General features: G+C 45.4%; 1 protein-coding gene across 2 annotated transcripts in view; it reads right to left on the bottom strand.

The window, feature by feature from the left end:
* Positions 1 to 21,614, bottom strand: part of ZC3HAV1 (zinc finger CCCH-type containing, antiviral 1) — a 59,813-nt gene that overhangs the window by 5,562 nt on the left and 32,637 nt on the right. Inside the window, exons 7-12 of one of the 2 annotated variants that reach the window (XM_045864203.3) lie at positions 21,066 to 21,240; positions 14,611 to 14,731; positions 10,346 to 10,448; positions 8,218 to 8,299; positions 7,477 to 7,607; positions 6,947 to 7,080 (exon numbers count right to left, since the gene is read on the bottom strand). In XM_045864203.3, the coding sequence (XP_045720159.2) occupies positions 6,947 to 7,080; positions 7,477 to 7,607; positions 8,218 to 8,299; positions 10,346 to 10,448; positions 14,611 to 14,731; positions 21,066 to 21,240 (746 nt within the window). The remainder of the gene's footprint in view (positions 1 to 6,946; positions 7,081 to 7,476; positions 7,608 to 8,217; positions 8,300 to 10,345; positions 10,449 to 14,610; positions 14,732 to 21,065; positions 21,241 to 21,614) is intronic. The other variant, XM_045864204.3, reaches the window with a different exon arrangement.

Raw genomic sequence — 21,614 nt, 5'->3', positions numbered from 1 at the left:
ATAATGGATATTCTGAGTAAATGATGTTCAACTATATTTGGAATAAGAAATGAAAGTCCACCTATGCTGACCTACCATTTCCCGACCCACTGTCCCTCCCAAACAGTCACTGACTTGATGGGGATTCTCTCACCTGTTTCTAGGCATTTACGTACATATATAACACATTTACTCTGGTACAGCTTGATGTTCTTTTATTTGTTCATTAAGAAGATTATACTGAGGGGCGCCTGGGTGGCTCAGACGGTTAAGCGTCTGCCTTTGGCTCAGGTCATGATCCCAGGGTCCTGGGATCGAGTCCCGCATTGGGCTCCCTGCTCTGCGGGGAGCCTGCTTCTCCCTCTCCATCTGCCTGCTTCTAAGGGCACCTGGGTGGCTCAGTTGGTTAAGCGTCTGCCTTCAGCTCAGGTCACGATCCCATGGTCCTGGGTTCGAGTCCCGCATCGGGCTCCCTGCTCGGCGGGGAGCCTGCTTCTCCCTCTGCCTCTCTCTCTCTCTGACTTTCATGAATAAATAAATAAATAAAAATTAAAAAAAAAAAAGAGGGCGCCTGGGTGGCTGAGTTGGTTAGGCGACTGCCTTCAGCTCAGGTCATGATCCTGGAGTCCCGGGATCGAGTCCTGCATCGGGCTCCCCGCTCAGCGGGGGTTCTGCTTCTCCCTCTGACCCTCTCCCCTCTCGTGCTCTCTGTCTCTCATTCTCTCTCAAATAAATAAAATCTTAAAAAAAAAAAAAAGATTATACTGAATGAACTGCTGCATTTCTTCACACTCTAGTCCTAGAAATTTTGCTGTCACCCCATTTAACCCCACCTCATTCTTTTTAGTGGCTGCACAGGATTCCATTGTATGGAGGTATCATAATTTAACTACTCTTGTATTGATTAAGATGTATGTGGCTTTTATTTTTTTCTATGACCAAGAACACGTCTAAATAAATACTTTTAAAACATCCTAGTAAATATACCTTTGAGAGCCTGTATAAGTATTTCTATAGAACAGATTGCAAAACTATAATGGCTGAGTCAAAGGACATGAGCATATTGCATTTTGACAGATATTACAAATTGCCCTCCAGAAGCAGTCTAAAGATTTTACCAGCAATGGAGAAAGTCCCATTTCTCCAAACCTTGCCAACATTGGATATCAACTATCCTTTTAATTTTTGTCAATACAAAGTACAAAAAAAATCTGATTTTAATATGCATTTCTTTTAATACTAGCGGCATTAAGCATCTTCTCATATGCTTATTGGCATATTTTATATGCTCTTTCTTGGAACTGCTTTTCCATATCTTTTTTTCCTGTTGTATTTTTGTCTTTCTTTTTTTACTGATGTGTGACCACAACAAGCTTATATTTAAAAGACAGTATCCAGGGGCGCCTGGGTGGCTCAGTCGGTTAAGCATCTGCCTTCAGTTCAGGTCATGATCCCAGGGTCCTGGGATCGAGCCCCATATCGGGCTCCCTGCTCAGCGGGAAGTCTGCTTCTCCCTCTCCCTCTGTGTGCTCGCCCTCACTCTCTCTCTCTCTCTCAAGTAAACAAATAAGTCATTTTTAAAAAATATTTTATTTATTTATTTGAGAGAGAGAATGAGAGAGAGAGAGCACGCACAAGAGGGGGGAGCGGGAGAGGGAGAAGCAGGCTTCCCGCTGAGCAGGGAGCCCGATGCGGGACTCGATCCCAGGACTCCAGGATCATGACCTGAGCCGAAGGCAGTCGCTTAACCAACTGAGCCACCCAGGAGCCCATAAACAAATAAATCTTAAAAAAAAAATTTTTTTAAGTGTCCATATGGATCTTTTTATAATCTTATAAAGTAGGCCAGTAGATAATTGGAAAATGACCAAGGACACAAATGACAATCATCATCCCACCACAATTCTATTGGGCCACCCACTCCCACCTCCCTCATTGCCAAAGACCCTCCTCCCTAGCCAGTTCCAGCTCCTCAGTTTTACCAGTTAACCAACTACAGATGCATTCTATACTAATCTGCTATCCCCTGAGGATAGAGGCTGTGCCTTCTTTATTTTAGTTTTATTTAAAGATTTTATTTATTTATTTATTTATTAATGAGCGAGAGCATGCACAAGTTGGGAGGGGCAGACGGAGAGGGAGAGGGAGAGGGAGAAGCCGACTTCCCACTGTGCAGGGAGCCTGACTCGGGGCTCGATCCCAGAACCTCGAGATCATGACCCGAGTTGAAGTCAGACGCTTCACTGATGGAACCACCCAGGCGCCCCTGTGCCTTCTTTATTTTTATTATCTCTCTTTTGACAGTCACCCTCTACAAACTCTCTATCACACAAACTCTGTATCACACTACCCATCTCTGCGCATCCTAGAACAGTCATAAGTCATTTTTAAGTATCTGCAAAGAGCCATTCCTCATAAGTCAATTTCTGGAACTTCTAAACAATTTAAGCTATTTTGTAAGGAAATCTTTCTAAAACATATACATTTCTCTGATTTAAAAAATAGAACAAGTCATTCTGCCCTTTCTTTTCCTGATGCATCAGATGTACATATTAATTCTGGTATCTGGTGTTACAACATAGGGATGCCCTCTTGAGTTACTAAGGGGGACAGAGCCATTTACTCCTATACTAATGGTCTATACACAGCATGAAAGAAAAATGTTAAGTTGTGGGCGCCTGGGTGGCTCAGTTGGTTAAGCGACTGCCTTCGGCTCAGGTCATGATCCTGGAGTCCCGGGATCGAGTCCCGCATCGGGCTCCCTGCTCGGCAGGGAGTCTGCTTCTCCCTCTGACCCTCCCCCCTCTCATGCTCTCTCTCTCTCATTCTCTCTCTCAAATAAATAAAAAATAAATAAAATAAAATCTTTAAAAAAAATGTTAAGTTGTGTTTGTGTCTTACAGATCATTTCCTCTCTCATTCTCCACCTAAAACTGCTAATTTTCTTCTTGCTGCCCACTTCTAGCGCCTCTTTACTCCCACTCCACATTTGCTGGGCTGAGGGAAAAAAAAAAAACCACCACTGTTTTGAAATAAGACTAAATGATTCTGAGAAGCTCCCAAGAAAAAACATACACAATCTTCCATACAAGAATTTTATGACAACAACTTAGGCTACTCATAACACAGTTGTTCACTCTTTCCAATTCCAAGTTATCTTTCAGAAAGTGAATCTTTCCAAATAAGTGAACTGCAGTTATGCATGGAAAAGGTGTCAAATAAATAGTATGGAGTTACTGGTAAAAATATATTTGACTTATAGCAAATGGAATAAAATCAATAGACAAAAATTTCATCCGTATTTTTCTTGAGTGTGCATTTTTCTTGCTTGATAAAAGCCATAAAACCTACTTGGAATATTCAGAGATAGTTGTGCATATTTTAATGGCACTGAGTTACTTTTATATATGTTAAATTATTTTTTTTATTTTGTAATAAAGTCTCAGTACTGATTTGATTATTCAGCTATTTTTTAAAAGATTTATTTATGGGGCGCCTGGGTTGCTCAGTCGGTTAAGCGTCTGCCTTTGACTCAGGTCCTGATCCCGGGGTCCTGAGATGGAACCCCACATCGGGCTCCTTGCTCAGTGGGGAGCCTGCTTCTCCCTCTGCCTGCCACTCCCCCTGCTTGTGTTCTCTCTCTCTAATAAATAAAATCTTAAATTAAAATTTATTTATTTTAGAGAGAGAGGAAAGAGAACGAGCACAAGCTGGGGCGGGGGAGAGAGGGAGAGAGAGAGGCTTGCAAGATGTTTCAGGATCGGATACCAACCCCCAGCTCCAGCTTTATCCTTTGTCATTCCCACCAGACCTTAAATGTCCTGTGCTGTCTACAGCCTCCCTGGCCTTTGTCAGTCTCCGGTCTTCATAAACACTCCTCTCCCAACTGTTTTGTTTTGTTCTGTCTTGTTTTTTTGCCTATCTAGCTTTTGTTTGCCCTAGAGGTCATATTTAGACTTCACAATATGCTGTCTTGTTGTAATCCACTTTATTCATTTTTTTCATTTATCTAGTATAATTGACATAATGGGATAATATTGTGCTTTTCTTTTCTTTTTACAATTCTTGAAATGTAACCATCTTTTATTTTAGCCAGACATATTCTTTGCCTTAGAGAGAATAAGAATCACTGGAAGGAATCTTTAAGGAGAAAGAATCATGGTCAGCTTTTCATTACCAAAATAGGATCTAGATATGCATTGCAAAAAATAGGCTTTGTTAACTAGAAAGAACTCTGAATAAGACCAGGGAAAGGACCTTCTTCTAGGTTAGGAGTCCACAGGGGTCAAGCTGGCTCTGCCTGGGTTCTTCAGGCATCCTGGGCCCCACCATGCTGGGCCGTCAGGGATGACGGACAGGAGTCACAAGAATACGTTTCCCACTTCCTGGTCAGAATACCACCATTCCCATTCTCCGTAGATTCTTTTAGGTTTTCTACATAGACACTCATATAATCAAAAATAACACTTTTGTTTCTTTCTTTCCAACCACTGGGCGGTCCCTGGGTTGCAGAATCTTGGGAGATTTTATAGATGTCGATGGCTGCAGCACCCTGGATCCCAAATATGTTCCCCGGCCTTCTGTGCCTCCCATCGGGCCTCTTGAATCCAATTGGTAACCAGGACCGGTCCTTCTTTGCGAAGCTCCGCCCCCAAGCATGTGCTTCTTTTTCTAATTTCACCTTGCTTCCACTCTTTATCCAAATCGGAGTTTTCATCATCTCCCCTGACTGTGAAGTTGAGTGGCTTTTACCTAACTGTTGTTCTTATCCTTAGTGCAGACTGTTCAGTGGGTCGGCTCCTGCTTCCAGGCCCTTATCAACTCTCCGACTACCCTGTCTTCCCCTCTGACCCTCACTCTCCCATCAGATGCTCTCTTCCCGCCTCCAATTTATCAAAAGGTAGCCCAGAGCCTTCCTATCTTTCCAGGCACATTTTACTCTCCTGATAGTCTCCTTAACACAGTCACATGCTTTTGCATGTAGGTAACAGCCTAACGGGAGAAGTTTCATGTGTGTGAAAGGGGGGGCTTTGTTTTCCCTCAGAGAGGAGGAGTATCTCTGAGGTCTACCACTTGGCCTCTTTTAGGACAACTGCCTGAACTTTTTAAGATTATGGGCGCAACGGTTCATACCCGTCTATCTAGCCAGGACTGATACCATCACGGGTGATGCAAGGGGAAAGTTGGGATGAAAAATAAATACAAACAACACAAAAATACCTCCTAACTCTGGGTAACAGGAGGCAGGCCGGGTAGAAGGATCACCACCTTCTCAAGGGAGGGTGACACGGGAAAAAGGGGCACAGTTCCTGAACAGACACCTTGCCCATCTGTGAGAACTGCAGACTCCATCTTTGTCTCTTTGTTCCACACCACTCACAGGGGGTTTTCTTGGCTATTAGGAACTCTCTTCTTTTATCAAGTTAAAGGAAAAGTGATAGTAAGTGAGTAACACTATCAAACTATCGGGATATATTTCAGAGGGTTTCAGTGCCCTTTCATGTATAGGAAAAACAGACTACACGCCCATGCATGTCACCACCAGAGCCAATTAGGGCCAAAACCTAAGAACACGTATGTATCATATCTCCATTTTCTACAATAAATATTCCTTTGAGTTCTAACATAAGAGAGACAAGGTGGTCATCCGGCTTTCTCCAAACATTTCTAGGTAAGTTTCAGTGAGGCTTTTTTTTTTAAGTTTATTTATTTACTTAAGTAATCTCTACACCCAACATGGGACTTGAGCTCACAACCCTGAGATCAAGAGTCGCATGCTCTTCCAAATGAGCCAGCCAGGCACCCCTTTACTGATGCATTTAAACTTAATACACATGAAATTCTCATCAAGTCATTCCCCAGCTTAAACTCCTTCATTAGCTTCCCCTACCCTCAGGGTCAAGTCTCAACTTCTTCCTGTGGCGCCATATCTTACACCACTTGTCGCTCACTCTCCACAGGGACTCTGATGTAGATGATCCCTCCTGTGCCTTTCCTTGGGAACACCTCTCCAGCCAGGTTAGGTGTCCATAGGACCTGTTCACTCCCTCCACAGTAGTTACACAGTTGCAATCATTTGATTAATTATGTGAAGTAATTCTGGTGGGGGCCCATGTCTACTTTGTTCACAGCTACGTCCCCCAGTATCTAGTGTGTAGAAGGCACTCAAAAATATTTTTTGGCTGACTGGTGGGTTCCTTGCTTTCCCCAGTGTGTGTGAATTTAATCTTCATTGTAGGAGTTGAGCCCACTTTGAAACTTGATATACTATTAGTTGTTCTCTTAAGATGAGTGATTCATTGTATTTGCTTGTTTTAAGACTTACATAGAAGGTACAACCCAACACCAAAAAATAATCTTATTAAAAACTGAGCAGAGGGGGGCGCCTGGGGGGCTCAGTCATTAAGCGTCTGCCTTCGGCTCAGGTCATGATCCCCGGGTCCTGGGATCGAGCCCCGCATCGGGCTCCTTCTCAGTGGGAAGCCTGCTTCTCCCTCTCCCTCCTCCCCTCCCCCCACTCCTGCTCTCTTTCTTGCTCTCTCTCTCTCAAATAAATAAAACCTTAAAAAAAAAAAAAGAGAGAGAGAAAAAAGAACCCATCAGTGGCAATGGCAGGCCACTTATAGCAGCTTCGCAGGGTTGGACTTAAGTCAGGAAGAGCCATAGGTAGAAGTGAATAGTAATGGTAGACAATGTAGCCAACAGGTAAAAGAGGTTGCAAACATGTATGAGACCCTTCCATCCATCCACCTCCCAAAAAACCCAAGACGGGAGCAGGGCTATGTTACAGCAATCAAGTCCCAAATCAATGTACCACTCTAATTTGGGCAGTTAAGGTTAACATGAGCTTAATTCTCCATGCAAGCAAAAGCCCGCACATGCTGGTTAGTACCAAATCATGGCTTATACTCGTAATAGAGCCTGAGTTATGACTCTACCATTCAGGTTTCTCTATTCCAGCACAAACCTTTTCCATATTTGGTTTCACCAGTTCCATGTAAGATCCAGTCAAAATTATTCTTACAGATAGACTCCACATGGATGCGGCTTGTTGCATAAAACAGAGTTTTTTCCGTTCTGTTGTTCATCTTCAATTTTTTCCTAATAGAGAAAAATGTGAGCCTTAACAACCAGAGCATTCCTCTCCCACTATGGTTAATGACATTAATCCCAATAAAGTCTAATCATCTTAAAATTGGATTCCACCCATTTTCAGAAGGGAGCTTCTAACATGAATGCACCAGACACAGAAAAGTGAATTTGTGAGAACTTTTAAATGATAGACACATTAAATCAGAGAGTCGTAAAACTGGAGTTGAAAGAGAGAAGTTCGAATTTACAAAATGAAAAAAACAACCAGACACTGAAGAAACTCTTGACTATAAAATAAACCAGCGAATAGGTTGTAAAGTATATTAGCCCTTAACTAATCCTTTCAAACTTTACGTTAAAAACAAAACAAAACAAAACAAAAAACCTGAGAATGTGGCCACCAACCTTTCAAAAGTATTCAAGAGCTTTGTGTTCTTGATCTTCTTTATCTTTTCAATCTTGAAATTTTTCATGGAAGTTTTAAAATATTCACTTATCATGGTATATTCCGGACACCGATTATCGATCTCTAACAACTAAAAAATTTGAAAAATACGTATAATGTGAAGCAGGAGACGTTTAAAGCATGATTATGTCCACACGCGCGGCCCCCTATGCCACGGGGTATCCTTGCCAGGCCTGGCTTACCATAAGCTGGCTTAGGGTTTCCACATCTGGAGGTTCCTTTTAGTGATGAACTAGTTGGCACCGGGTTCCTCTGTGCAGGCTGACTTAGGGCTAGCATTATGCTTAAAGGCAAAGGGACGCCCCCGGAGGCGTCGGATTTACTCTAGTGACCTGGTGAGTTCCTTTGCCTAAAGCTAGAGCAAGGCACCCAAGCAGAGAGGCCTGCCCCCAACGCTGGAGCATGATGTGGAAGCTAAGTAACCTAGAGTCTTGCCCCATCCAAGTTAAGTGAGGGGGTGAGGCAGTGTGCGTGTGCGCGGCTGGATGATGAGGTGCCCTGTGGAGAACAGCTGCTCTCTGGGAAGCCAACACAGTTACCATTTGGATGCCACCGAATCTTGACCCAAGAGTTTTACGGAAACCATTCATCCTTTCATCCAAACAAATACACACATTTACAGCTAAGTACTTTCCCCCCACTTTAAACAATTTACACACCAAAAAGCAAAAACCAAGTACCTCATATTCACTCGAGCCAAAGTCCCACTGAGGAAGCAATGTCGACGATAGAGGGTCTGGCGGGGTCTGCGCTGGCTGACAGCTACAGAGAAGAGAAAGACTTCACTTCGTTCCCTGTTCCATATGCCCGAGTTCTGTCCCAAAGTTCCAGCCACGAAGCCCAGGTTTCCCAGAGAATTTTTTCTTTGTATTTTATTTTGGATTATATTCCTGCATAGTCCTGGTATAGATGTACTAGTAATCATGCTTTAAAAAAAATAGTCGTTATTCATAATTTGGTAAATTAACGTGATTTTCCCATTGATTTAAAATGCAAAAGCAGGGGCGCCTAGGTGGCTCAGTCATTAAGCGGCTGCCTTCGGCTCAGGTCATGGTCCCAGGGTCCTGGGATCGAGCCCCGCGTCAGGCTCCCTGCTCCACGGGGAGCCTGCTTCTCCCTCTCCCACTCCCCCTGCTTGTGTTCCCTCTCTCGCTGTGTCTCTCTCTGTCAAATAAATAAATAAAATCTTTAAAAAAATAAATAAATAAAATGCAAAAGCATTCATTCCTTTTTTAGATTCCTGCTCAACCTTCAGAGGATCTAATACGTGAGCATTAAGATATCTTACAGCATCTTTGTGAAACAATGAACACTGAGGCACAGGGAGAGGTACACTGAGGCACAGGGGAAGAATTCTGCTGTCCTTCCTGTAGGAACTATATTTCAGAGTATAGTTCCCCCAGGAGGAAAAAGTCTTCTTTATAGACAATTCACAGCTATTAATTGCAGAATTGACAGAATTAGAAAACCACCAGTTTTTAACCCCTAATGAAATAATGGATTGAAACAATGACCCCCAATAGCTACGATAACTATCCAGTGAAAGATCAGATGTTGGAACAGAGGGGTCAGACTCGACCGACCAGCACCCCCTGGCTCATCTTCATCACTAAGAATAGGACAACTAGACGTTATGTACCTCTTATTACGATGTGGCAGGAAGTGCAAAGTACCACTTCTATAGTTTTCTTGACCAAAAATGGAACCTGAATCTAATCAAGCCTCTAAATCGAACCAGCAACTCGCAGAAATTACTTATCAGATGGGCATACAGGGCATACAATTTGATACATTTTGAATTTGGGAAATTCTGTAAGGACAAATCACCTAATTTCTTAAAAAAAAAAAAAGTAGAGGAGGGGAAATGTAATAGATTAAGAGGCTTAAGGGACAAATCCACCAAATGCAATGTACATACCTTGTTTGGATAAAAATTTATATAAATCAACTAGAAAAATGTCATGCTTGATTTTACACCCACCTTGAAATCTGTTTTATGTAACCTTATTATCACCTGGAGGGGGGAAAAACCCATCTCCACAACCATTCATGAACAACGTAGATTTTTCTGAGTTTTCATGAGGAGACAGAGGAGTGACACTGAATCCCCCACAGCAAAATTTCCTTTAAACAATCCCCTTTTGGGCGCCTGGGTGGCTCAGTCGGTTGGGCGACTGCCTTTGGCTCAGGTCATGATGATCCCAGGGTCCTGGGATGGAGCCCCGCATCGGGCTCCCTGCTCTGCGGGGAGCCTGCTTCTCCCTCTCCCACTCCCCCTGCTTGTGTTCCCTCTCTCGCTGTGTCTCTCTCTGTCAAATAAATAAATAAAATCTTTAAAAAAAAAACCAATCCCCTTTTATCAACTGTATCATTGTCCAAATCTCCTCCCTCAGGCAGCTAACACATCCCTCTCTTCTTCCATTTCTTTCTCAGCAGCCTCCCTTCTGTAAATCCACTCAGCAAAACTGAAGACACACAGAACCCACAGCAAAACAAAACCCCTTTAACCGTGCACTTGATTATTTCCGAGGCTCAGCCCATCAGGCCAGCCATTCACAGTGAAGGAGCTGAGGCCCAGGTATGGGAGGCTTGCCCGAAGTCCCCTGGGAGTCAGAGGGAGCTGGATTTCCTGCTCGTCTACCCCTACGGGCACACTGTACTGCTTCATGAGCACAGATGATGCGAAAGGAAACCACTGTGTAATGAAAGCAGGAAGATTTCAAGAACACAGATTCATGAGTAAATTGGTGAGATCAATGGGTGACCATTTCAAACATCTGCCGATAGCCAGTGTTTCCGAACACTTACCTGAGCCCACTTTTAATCTGCTCCACAGCCTTGTAAGACATAAATGTTGGCCTTCTGACAACATCCTTTTGGGTCTTGGAAGCTACATTTGTTTGAATCATGCCTTTAGAGAGAAAAAGGAAAACAAACAAGAACCAAGAATTAGTCCTAGAAAATGATGTCCTGTTATTTTTCATAGGCTAGTCACACAGCAAATATTCATGACTGAACTGTAACATGTATGAACAGAGAAAATCCTTTCAGATGGGAATGGCTCATGATTAAAAACCTGTATCCTGGGGCACCCGGGTGGCTCAGTGGTTAAGCGTCTGCCTTCGGCTCGGGTCGTGATCCCAGAGTCCTGGGATCGAGCCCCACACCAGGCTCCCTGCTAGGCAGGAAGCCTGCTTCTCCCTCTCCCCCTGCTTGTGTTCCCTCTCTCACTGTGTCTCTGTCAAATAAATAAATAAAATCTTTAAAAAACAAAACAAAACAAAAAACCTGTATCCTTCACTGCCCTTATGATAAGACCCAGAAAACAAAGAGGCAATGAGATGAGCAGTCAGCAATTAGTCGAATCTGTAAATCAAAGTCAGATAGTAAAGGGAAGGACTAGGGCAGCCAGATAACAAGACATCATCCAGGTAAGCTGTCCTAAACCAGGCAACCATGAGTATAGGTTAGAATGTGGTAGCTATATCTTGAAGGATTTTTCTGTATCAAGTGTGAAATGTCATTTTCAATTCATGCATCTTGTAGACCCAGGTCCAAGTTGCAGTCAGAGGGAGCTCTTTAAAAAGAAAATCATCTGGGGCGCCTGGGTAGCTCAGGCAGTTGAGCATCTGACTCTTGGTTTGGGCTCAGATTGTGATCCCAGGGCGGTGGGATTGGGCTCTGCATCGGGCTCTGCACTCAGCGGGGAATCTGCCTGGGATTCTCTCTCCCTCCTCCCCTGCCTGTCCCCTCACGCACGCACTGGTGCTCCCTCTCGTTCTCTCAAATAAATAAATAAAAGCTTAAAAAAAAAAAAAAAAGTAAATCCTCTTACCTTGCTAGTGAAAGTATCAGTTTCTTATAAAGTTAAACATATAGTACCTACGTGATCTAGCAATCCCACTCCTTTATATTTACCCGAGAGAAAAGAAAACTTACATCCACACAAAGACTTTCACTTACATGATCCTAGTAGCATTATTCTAATAACCGAAAGTGAAAACAACCAAAATACTCACTAAGTGTGAATGGATAAAAACAAACCATGGTATAGCCTTACAATGAAGTATTACTCAGCATTGAAAAGGGAAGAACTCCTGCACATGCAACAACATAGATGGGTCTAAAAAACATTGAGTGAAAGAAGTCAGCCACATGCAGAGTACATACCACAAGGGGCTCTTTATATGATGTTCTAGAATAGATACGACTAATCTATAGCGACAGAGCAAATGGGGGTGGGCAGAGACCAACTGCAAAGCGGCATGAGGAAACTTTTTGGACTGCTGGGAATGTTCTAGATCTTGATCAGGATAGCAGTTGCATGCATATGTCAGCGCTCATCCAACTGCACACTCAAAATGGATGCATTTTGGGGCACCTGGGTGGCTCAGTCAGTTAAGCCGTCTGCCTTCGGCTCAGGTCATGATCCCGGGGTCCTGGGATTGAGCCCCACGTTGGGCTTCTGCTCAGCGGAGAGTCTGCTTCATTAGTCTGCTCCCTCTGCCCCTCCCCCTGGCTGTGCTCTCTCTCTCTCTCTCTCTCTCAAATAAAATCTTAAAAAAAAAAAAAGGATGCATTTTATTGAAGCCATTATGCTTCAGTATAGTTGTTGCAAAGTGAAACAATCATAAACAATAAAAAGATAACATGAGATGGTGTGGGGATCCTGGGTGGCTCAGCCGGTTAAGCGTCAGACTCTTTTTTTTTTTAAAGATTTTATTTATTTATTCATGAGAGAGAGAGAGAGAGAGGCAGAGGGAGAAGCAGACTTCCCACGGAGCGGGGAGCCCGATGCGGGACTCAATCCCAGGACTCTGGGACCATGACCTGAGCCGAAGGCAGACGCTTAACCATCTGAGCCACCCAGGCGCCCAAGCGTCAGACTCTTGATTTCGGCTCAGGTCATGATCTCAGGGTTATGAGATCAAGCCCCAGTCTGGCTCCAGTCTCAGTGGGGAGTCTGCTCTACTCCCTCTCCCTCTGTTTGACCCTCTCTGCCCTTCCCCCACTCATGCGTGTGCACACACCCCCAAAATAAATAAATATATCTTTTTTTTTTTAAAGATTTTATTTATTTATTTGAGAGAGAGAGAGTGAGAGAGAGCACACGAGAGGGGGGAGGGTCAGAGGGAGAAGCAGACTCCCTGCCGAGCAGGAAGCCCGACGTGGGACTCGATCCAGGGACTCCAGGATCATGACCTGAGCCGAAGGCAGTCGCCTAACCAACTGAGCCACCCAGGCGCCCATAAATAAATATATCTTAAAAAAAAAATGAGGGGTGCCTGGGTGGCTCAGTTGTTAAGCATCTGCCTTCGGCTCAGGTCATGATCCCAGGGTCCTGGGATCGAGTCCCGCATCGGGCTCCCTGCTCCGCGGGAAGCCTGCTTCTCCCTCTGCCTCTCTCTCTCTCTCTGTCTCTCATGAATAAATAAATAAATAAAATCTTAAAAAAAAAAAAATGAGATGGTGCCACAACTCTGCTCCAAACCTTCTTGTGGCTCTCATCTCTTACAGACCTTCTCACTGTTCTTTGAAACCTCCAGCTTGTCTGCAGTTCACACTCTTGTCACCAGCCCCTCCCTCTCTTGGGGGCCCCTCCTTCCCATGTGCACGGCTGCTCCCTTCCTTCCAAAGGTTCCTCCCAGGACAAAACTAGATGCTCCCCTAGGGACTCCTCCAACTCTCTGGCTTCTTCATCACACTGCTCCATTTTCCCCAGAGCTGTTACCACTTTCGCCTGTTGCCCACACCTAGAACAGTGCCTGGCAACACAGCCTGCACTCTAGTACTAGTTTAACGAACGTCAGAATACAAGAAATAGGAAAAAATCACCTAGAACACCACAAACTGCTCTGAACTAGTTTCTATGAACCTAGTGAACAAAATTGCTGGTCAAATTTCTCCAGATTCAGGAACAAGATACATTATCAGTTCTCCTCTCTCCAACACCTTTTTAAATTGCCAAAACAAGAGAATAATACCCAAAGGAAAAAAATCTTCGATTTAAGACATTCTTCATTTCGCCACCTGACAGAAGAGATTTCTGTTTTCTACCTATTCTCTTCTGGTCTTGGTCCACATGCATACATCGTTGCATTTACCAAGCATATTAAATTTTTTAAAAAAACTTTTCATTTGGGGGGAAAAAAAAAATCTTTTCATTTGAAATACAACACCTAAAGAGAAAGGCACAAAAGCATCTATTTGAGAGTTTGCCTTTTTCATTTAACAATATTAAATTTTGCTCTTACTGTGCAGTTTTCATAACTATAATTTTTTAAAGATTTTATTTATTTATAAATAAATAAAGAGAGATAATGAGAGCAGGAACACAAGCAGGGGGAGTGGGAGAGGGAGAAGCAGGCTTCCCGCTGAGCAGGGAGCCCGATGTGGGACTCCATCCCAGGACCCTGGGATCATGACCTGAGCCGAAGGCAGACGCTTAACGACTGAGCCACCCAGGCGCCCCAAAGCTGTATTATTTAATACACAGTAATTGGTACAGGGCCCAAACCTCAGGTACCACCTGGAAGGTCAAGGACCTGAGAAAGTCTTTACCTCTTTCAAAGCATCCGCAGGGCTGGTCCCAAAAGAGCAACCATCTGACCATATGCAGGGAGGTGTCCCAGGGGTGCAGCTGATGGGACAGTACATTCAAAGGGAAGGCAGTTCCTGCCCTGATTTCTTACTAAGCACAACAGATTGCTAGAAGCTAAGCTGAAGGCCTTTCCATGGTGGCTCAAATAAACATGGTGGAAGGCAAAGTCTTTAGAAAAGGTGATGGATAAAACCAACCACCTAGATGATGAAGCCCAAAAGGAACAGCAAGGTTCTACAAGTCCGAAGGCACCAGTGGGCCCAAAGTCTCTAATGTTGTCAGAGCCGAGGTTCTTGGGCCCAGGCCTTCTGACAGCCGCAGGCTCCCACCCCAGCGTACCGTGGGCCTTGCTGAAAAGCACCCAGATCCTCGGTACAGCATGCACATGCACCTGCGCTCTGCTCCCACCCCCATGTGGACACCGCATGCCAGATCCGAACAATGGGCACCACTGCCAAACGCAAAGTCTTACCCACAAAACTCAGCTCATAGCTCCGTGAACCCGCCTGAAACGGCACGATGCCCACTGGGTGGCGTAGAAAGATGGACTCCAGGTAGGAAGAGTTGATGCTTAAAGCCTGCTGATCACCAGTCTAATTAAAAAACAAAAACAAAAACAAAAAACTGAAACAAAAGGTAAAGACACTCAGGGTAGGCTTTTAAGAAACCTCTACCATGGGGAAATCAGGGGGGGAGATGAACCATGAGAGACGATGGACTCTGAGAAACAAACTGAGGGTTCTAGAGGGGAGGGGGGTGGGAGGATGGGTTAGCCTGGTGGTGGGTATTAAAGAGGGCACGTTCTGCATGGAGCACTGGGTGTTATACACAAAGAATGAATCATGGAACACTTCATCTAAAACTAATGATGTAATGTATGGGGATTAACATAAGAATTAAAAAAAAAAAGCACTATGAAAAAAAAAAAAGAAAAAAGAAACCTCTACCATTATATCTTATAAAACTGTATTTTAGCCATGGGATTTCAAAGGAACGAATCTTGCCTCCCAAACCAGACCGTAAAGGCCGCCGGGTTGGGGCCGCGTCACACCATCTTGTGGCGTCCCCATCACGGGGTTAGAGGAGAACAGTCTACCTTGCAGAAATGGACCATACGCTTGTGGGTGCCCGAAAAATGGAGCTCTTTGCAATGTCCTTTTTACACCTTCTGTAAAATAAGACCCAAGCGTACAGAGCCACTTATACCCATGGTACAGAAATCACGTCTGCCCTCCCTAACAGAATCCAACACTCGGGCATGAAGTAGAACAGCATAGCTGTTTTTAGCCCATCACGTGTGAGAAAGCAGTTTCGAGCTGTTGTAAAAGGCAGGGAAGCTCCAATGGGCGTACTGTGGTCCAAATGTAAATGACCTCCCCCTTCTCCGCTGCCCTGAACCACGTATGCAAATGAAATGGGACCCTGGGGTCCCATGTCCCAATGGGACAACACTGAAAAAGCGCTTGGATTTGCCACTCCCTGGGGCTGTAATGAAAGAGGCAAGGAATACCGCCCCCAACATGTAAAGATGGAATCTCTGGCCTCAAGGCCTGCATGAAGGGCCTGAACCTCAGAACGGGTGGGTAAAGAGAAGTGTGTTGATTCTTTTTTTTTTTTTTTTTTTTATTTATTTATTTGAGAGAGAGAATGAGATAGAGAGAGCATGAGAGGGGGGAGGGTCAGAGAGAGAAGCAGACTCCCTGCTGAGCAGGGAGCCCGATGTGGGACTCGATCCCAGGACTCCAGGATCATGACCTGAGCCGAAGGCAGTCGCTTAACCAACTGAGCCACCCAGGCGCCCCAAGTGTGTTGATTCTAGCAAGGAGACAAGCTGGCCACCATTCCACTGTCTACACCCTATGCAGGGGTGGCAGACCAGGGCAGACCCGATGTAAGCCCTAATAGCAGGAGTTCCCAATATTTAATGGTGAAGAGACACTTGTTCCTTATGATCTAAATGGAGGAGCTAATGACAGCAAATTCCCAGCCAGTGGCAGGGAAGGGCTCCCCGTCCCTTTAAAGACACTGCTGGCTCCGCAGCTTTCAGCTGTGCCCACCTCCCCGCCCACCTCTCCCCCCTCCCCCCCCGCCCCCTTCCAACCCCTCCCCCTTCCCCTCCCCCCTATCCATCCCTCCCCCCGCCCTCCCCGGTGAATATGCCTGCTGGATGTAAGGGGAGGGGGCCCACAGTGAAAGCCTCCAAGAGGGCGCCTGGGTGGCTCAGTTGGTTGGGTGACTGCCTTCAGCTCGGGTCATGATCTCGGAGTCCTGGGATCGAATCCCGCATCGGGCTTCCCGCTGGGCGGGGAGCCTGCTTCTCCCTCTGACCCTATCCCCTCTCATGCTGTTTCTCTCTCTCTCTCAAATAAATAAATAAATAAAATCTTTAAAAAAAAAAAAAAAAGAAAACCTCCAAGGAAAATGTCCTGGACAGAGAAGGTCCTGAACTAGGTCTCTTTAGCCTGGAGAGGACTATGGTGAGGACAGATACCCGCACACAGTGCAAAGCGGGAGTAAACCAGAATGAGGTTCAGAAGGTAGAACCAGGACAAACGGCTGGAAGTGACAAGGAGGCTACCTTTAGCAGAACTTCCGAAACTACAGCCTCCAACAATTAAGTTACACCTCGAAGAGGTTTGTTGCGACAGCTGGTGGGGCATTATCCACCAGGATAATTGTAAACGAGATTGCCATGATTAGATGATGTGGGGGTGAGTCACATGCCTTCCTGGGACCCAGAAGAACAGCTGACGTGGGCAAACGCCTACGAACACAGAACACAGCGGGCGGCGAGGCAGATCTGTCACCTCTGGGGACCCTCACCCGCCAGCTCGAATCTCTGTCCTAACCTCCCATTCTGACAGCTCAAGTCCCACATCCTTCAACTGCCAGCTCAGCTCGGCAGGACCCTGTTCCGGGCTGGAAGCAATCTACCAAGCGCTGGGCCAGGGCCTTTCACACTTTAATTTGTGTGTTAAAATGCAGATGTCAATTCCGGGAAAGGGTTTTTAATTCTGCGTGTCAAAGAGCTCCCATGGTGCCAGTGTTGCTGGTCTGCAGACCAGAATTTGACTAGCAAAGCTTTCAGGTCTAGATCAGTGTTGTCCGCTGGAACTTTCTGGAACATTTCACTGGAAATATTCTGTTTTCCTGTATGATAGCCACTACCTACATGTAGCTGTCGAGCACTTAAATGTGACTAGTGTGACTGTGGAACTGAAGTGTTCATTTTATTCAAACGTAATGAATTGAATTAAAATGAAATAGCTCCCACGAGTGGCTGGTGGCTGTCATACTGGACAGAGTGAGGCAATTTCAGTGTCTGAGCGTTGGGACAGCCCAGCATGCCTCCCACTTGGTCCCTCCTCAGGCCCTTCCCTCACACTGTACTTCAGTTCCGAATAAGTGAAGGAGGAATGAGGGAGAGGGCCTTCGATGATTTATTCTCCCAAAACACTTGAACGTGTATCTCCATTCCAGTAACCAAGTCTTGGCTTTTGTGCTGTGCCCACATGCCCGCCCTGACCTTGGTTTCTAGCGCGATGGCCTGCCTTTGCCTTGGGCGATTCTCTCAGGCCAGGGACCCCTGCCCCTCGACGCCACGGCTACTAAGCTCAGCTCCCAGCTAGTCAACCTCTCTGTGGGGCTGGATCTGCAAGTGCTGCCCATGCAAACCCCATGGCGACCAGGCCCTGCCCTCCGGTCACTCCTGCTGTCACTCCATCTTGCACCACTGCTGCCCACCTGCCCAGCTATTCAACCATCGCTCCTCCCAATGCCACATCCTCTCCCTGTCTACCATCTCTGTCGGGACAAGTCCCGGCTCAGCACCTGAAATTCCATAAAAGGATATCAAGTCTACATTCCAAAGAGTTCACAGTCAAAGCATATGTACCTACCCATGGTTGGCAAAAGCTCTTCTCCCAGTTTCTACTAGGGAGGCTACTAACCCAGAAATCTCAGTTGCCCCAACTCTTATTAAAAACTCAATTGCAAGAAATAAAACCTGCAGGACTCTCCCTATCTGAAGGCTATGCAGTCCACTCTTTTCTCCAAATATTCTAACCTCTACACTGGGTCAAACCAGGCCATCAAAGAGCTAGCTGCAGACTTGACCCATACACACTGAACTCTGAAAGAAACCAGGCTGCTCATCATGTTGTGGTTCAAATCTCCTCAGACCGCCAATTTTTATTTCACTTGGACAGACAGCAAGGAAAACAGCAAATCTGGGGCCTTTTTTTTTTTTTTTTTTTCTTTAATAACAGAAGAGCCAATTCAATGTATATAATGATGGGTCTAGTTAATATGAGAAAATAATAATTTATTCACCTCACCAAGAACATGTGCCACAGATTAAAGGAACCTGACAACATTCTACATGTTTGTGTAAAGTTCCAGGCTACATTCTAGAACTTTGCATTTAACACAGATTGAATGTCCCAGGGAGAACTTTATATCAAGAAGTTCTATCAGACGGGACTCCTGGGTGGCTCAGTCGGTTAAGTGTCTGCCTTTGGCTCAGGTCATGATCCCAGGTCCTGGGGTCAAGCCCCACGTGGGGCTCTCCACTCAGCCGGGAGTCTGCTTCTCTCTCTCCCTCTGCACCCCCTCCCCCTGCTCGCGCTCTCCCCCTGCCTGCCACTCCCTCTGCTTGTGCTCTCTCCCGCTCTCTCTGTAACAAATGAATAAAATCGTTTTATCTGAATGTTTTTTTTTTTTAAGATTTTATTTATTTACTTGACAGAGAGATACAGCGAGAGAGGGAACACAAGCAGGGGGAGTGGGAGAGGGAGAAGCAGGCTTCCCGCTGAGCAGGGAGCCCGATGTGGGGCTCAATCCCAGGACCCTGGGATCATGACCTGAGCCGAAGGCAGACGCTTACCGACTGAGCCACGCAGCCGCCCTTATCAGAAGGGATTTCTTGATGTTTTACTAGGGAACATGAGCACTGGAACCTGTGTACATTTAAATATCATCTTTTCCCCACTGACAGTTCTCCTTGGTGTCTGGGACCCCTGATGTCACTAAAATGCAAATCTTTTCCAACCCTCTTCCCCATCTTACCAAAAACTGCAAGTTCCTGACATAAGAACCACTGAGGCCTGAGCGCCTGGGTGGCTCAGTCGGTTAAGCATCTGCCTTCCTCTCAGGTCATGACCCCGGGGTCCTGGGATTGAGTCCCGCAGCAGGCTCCCTGCTCAGCGAGGAGCCTGCTTCTCTCTCTGTCCCCTCCACCCACCCCCCCATGTTTGCTCACTCTGTCTCTCTCTCGCAAAAATAAACAAAAATACTTAAAAAAAAAAAAAAAACCACTGAGGCCTATAGCTTGTTTTTACTTTAACCAAGGCTAATTAATTTGAGTTTGTAGTATCTATTTCCACAGCCAACTCACAGAATCACCTTTACAGAACTGCACTTTGACACCATCTTTGGCTTGACCGTGGAGAGAACCCGGACAGATCTTGACATCACGAGGGTTTTCACGCCATACTGTTCCACAAGCCACCACAGGAGAGAGAAGAGCGAAGGGGACAGACACCAAGACACTGGGCTCTGAGCCCCTCTCCTGCTTCCACAGGGCAGCTCTGCTCGGCTCTTGCTTGTTCTTTTGGGTTCTGTGAGCGACGGTTTGCTGACATGCACCTGCTGCTAAGACCGGGGGAAACCACCGTACTAGGCAGAGTTGGAAGGGCTCCTGGGGAGGACATCACTGGCGGCAGTGCACTTGCTCCCCTCTCTGTGGCCCCAAAGGAGAGGTTTTCCTCAGGTTCCACGGACAGAAAAAAGCAGTGCTTCTCCTGAGGAACTGGTGTGTCCTCCCGCAGACGCACAGGTGATCCTGTGACGAGGGTGTTTCTCCACGTGCTTTGGATGCGAGGCAGCTCACAGCCAAACTCATGGCCCATCGACTTCTACGTGGAATAAAACCTTTTGCTGGCAATTCGTCGTCCCTACTTCGGCTCTGGCTTCATTTTTTCATATTTCTGTTTATTTATTTATTTATTTATTTATTTATTTATTTATTTATTAAGATTTTATTTATTTATTTGACAGAGAAAGAGGGAACACAAGCAGGGGGAGTGGGAGAGGGAGCCCGATGTGGGGCTCGATCCCTGGGCCCTGAGACCATGACCTCAGCCAGAGGCAGATGCTTAACCGATTGAGCCACCCAGGTGCCCCTATTTATTTATTTTTAAGTAGGTACCACACCCAGCGAGCCCGACATGGGGCTTGAACTCATGACCCTGAGATCAAGACCTGAGCTGAGATCAGGAGCTGGACGCTTCACCGACGGAGCCACCCAGGCGCCCCCCTGGCTTTGGCTTCATTTTAATATCTCGCTTTCCTTTTTTCTTTCTTGTCACTCTGATTTCATTGCCTTCTCTCTCTCTCAATTTAATCCTGTGAATCAAAGAGAGGAAGGGCCACTAGAAAGGAGCCCCGCTTATCTGAACTTCTGTCATCTGTTCCCATGTCCCTGTGTGGGTAAGCTGCCATCTTCCAGTTCCCGTCCTTCAAATCCATCTGAATCCAGACCCTGCCTGAATCCTGGTGACCATCTACCAGTCTTCTGACTTCTCACCCACCTTGTCCCCTGGCTGGAAGCAGCTAAAACTCACGCATAGGAAGCTTGCTCAAGGCTCCACCCCAGTCCCTGATCGTGAGGAAAGAAGCGTGCATGGCTAACTCACGTCTCAAGGGTTTCCTTGTAAATAATTAATAGATTCTGTTGCTTATGACAGCACAGTATATGCTTGCTAAGAAAAATGCAAATACAGCTGCGCATAATGTGAAAAAGCACTATTCCCACTACCCCGTCCACTCTCCATGGGTAACCATGTAGGCATCAAACATTTTACTAGTAGTTTTTTCTGAAGGTGTCAAGTTTAAACAAGAGCCTCCACAAGGAGGAAAGGTACTCACCTCCTCTCCATATTCAACCCATGTGTCCGATTCATTCTTCCAGTACCAAATCCATTTTGTGGCAAAGACAAAATTGGTCAGCTCTGTGACAGATGAAGGCGTGGAGATGCGTCGGATAGGATTAAAATTACAAGTCATTTTCTGGAAATCGATGTCTTTGTTTCCGATAGAAAAGCTGAGAGGGAGAGGTTTAAAGTTAACAGAATACTTCAGTGACCTCAATCGTCTACAGTCTGGTCTTCCCTAACAAAAACACAGAATTAAGATCCTAGAGCTGACGGGGGTCTTCAAATTTTCTGGCCTATCACCCAGAGCTTTATAAAGAATTTATATCTATCTATCTATCTATCTATCTATCTATCTATCTATCTATCTATCTATCTATATATCTTTATGTGAATTATATCACACAGAAGAAGAAAAATCTGAAATGCAGAGAGGGTAGGTAAGTTACCTTCTGCATATAGTTAATGATGTCACAAAATATATTCTCTCCTCGACAAATATGCCAGAATAAAATGGGCCCACAAAACAAATGATTGGCTCAAT

This window comes from Mirounga angustirostris, unplaced genomic scaffold (genome assembly GCF_029215605.1).
Source record: "Mirounga angustirostris isolate CCGP_5_RB_7025 unplaced genomic scaffold, mMirAng1.0.hap1 SCAF_12, whole genome shotgun sequence".
Taxonomy (NCBI): domain Eukaryota; kingdom Metazoa; phylum Chordata; class Mammalia; order Carnivora; family Phocidae; genus Mirounga; species Mirounga angustirostris.
This window is presented reverse-complemented; position numbering and strand designations above follow the sequence as displayed.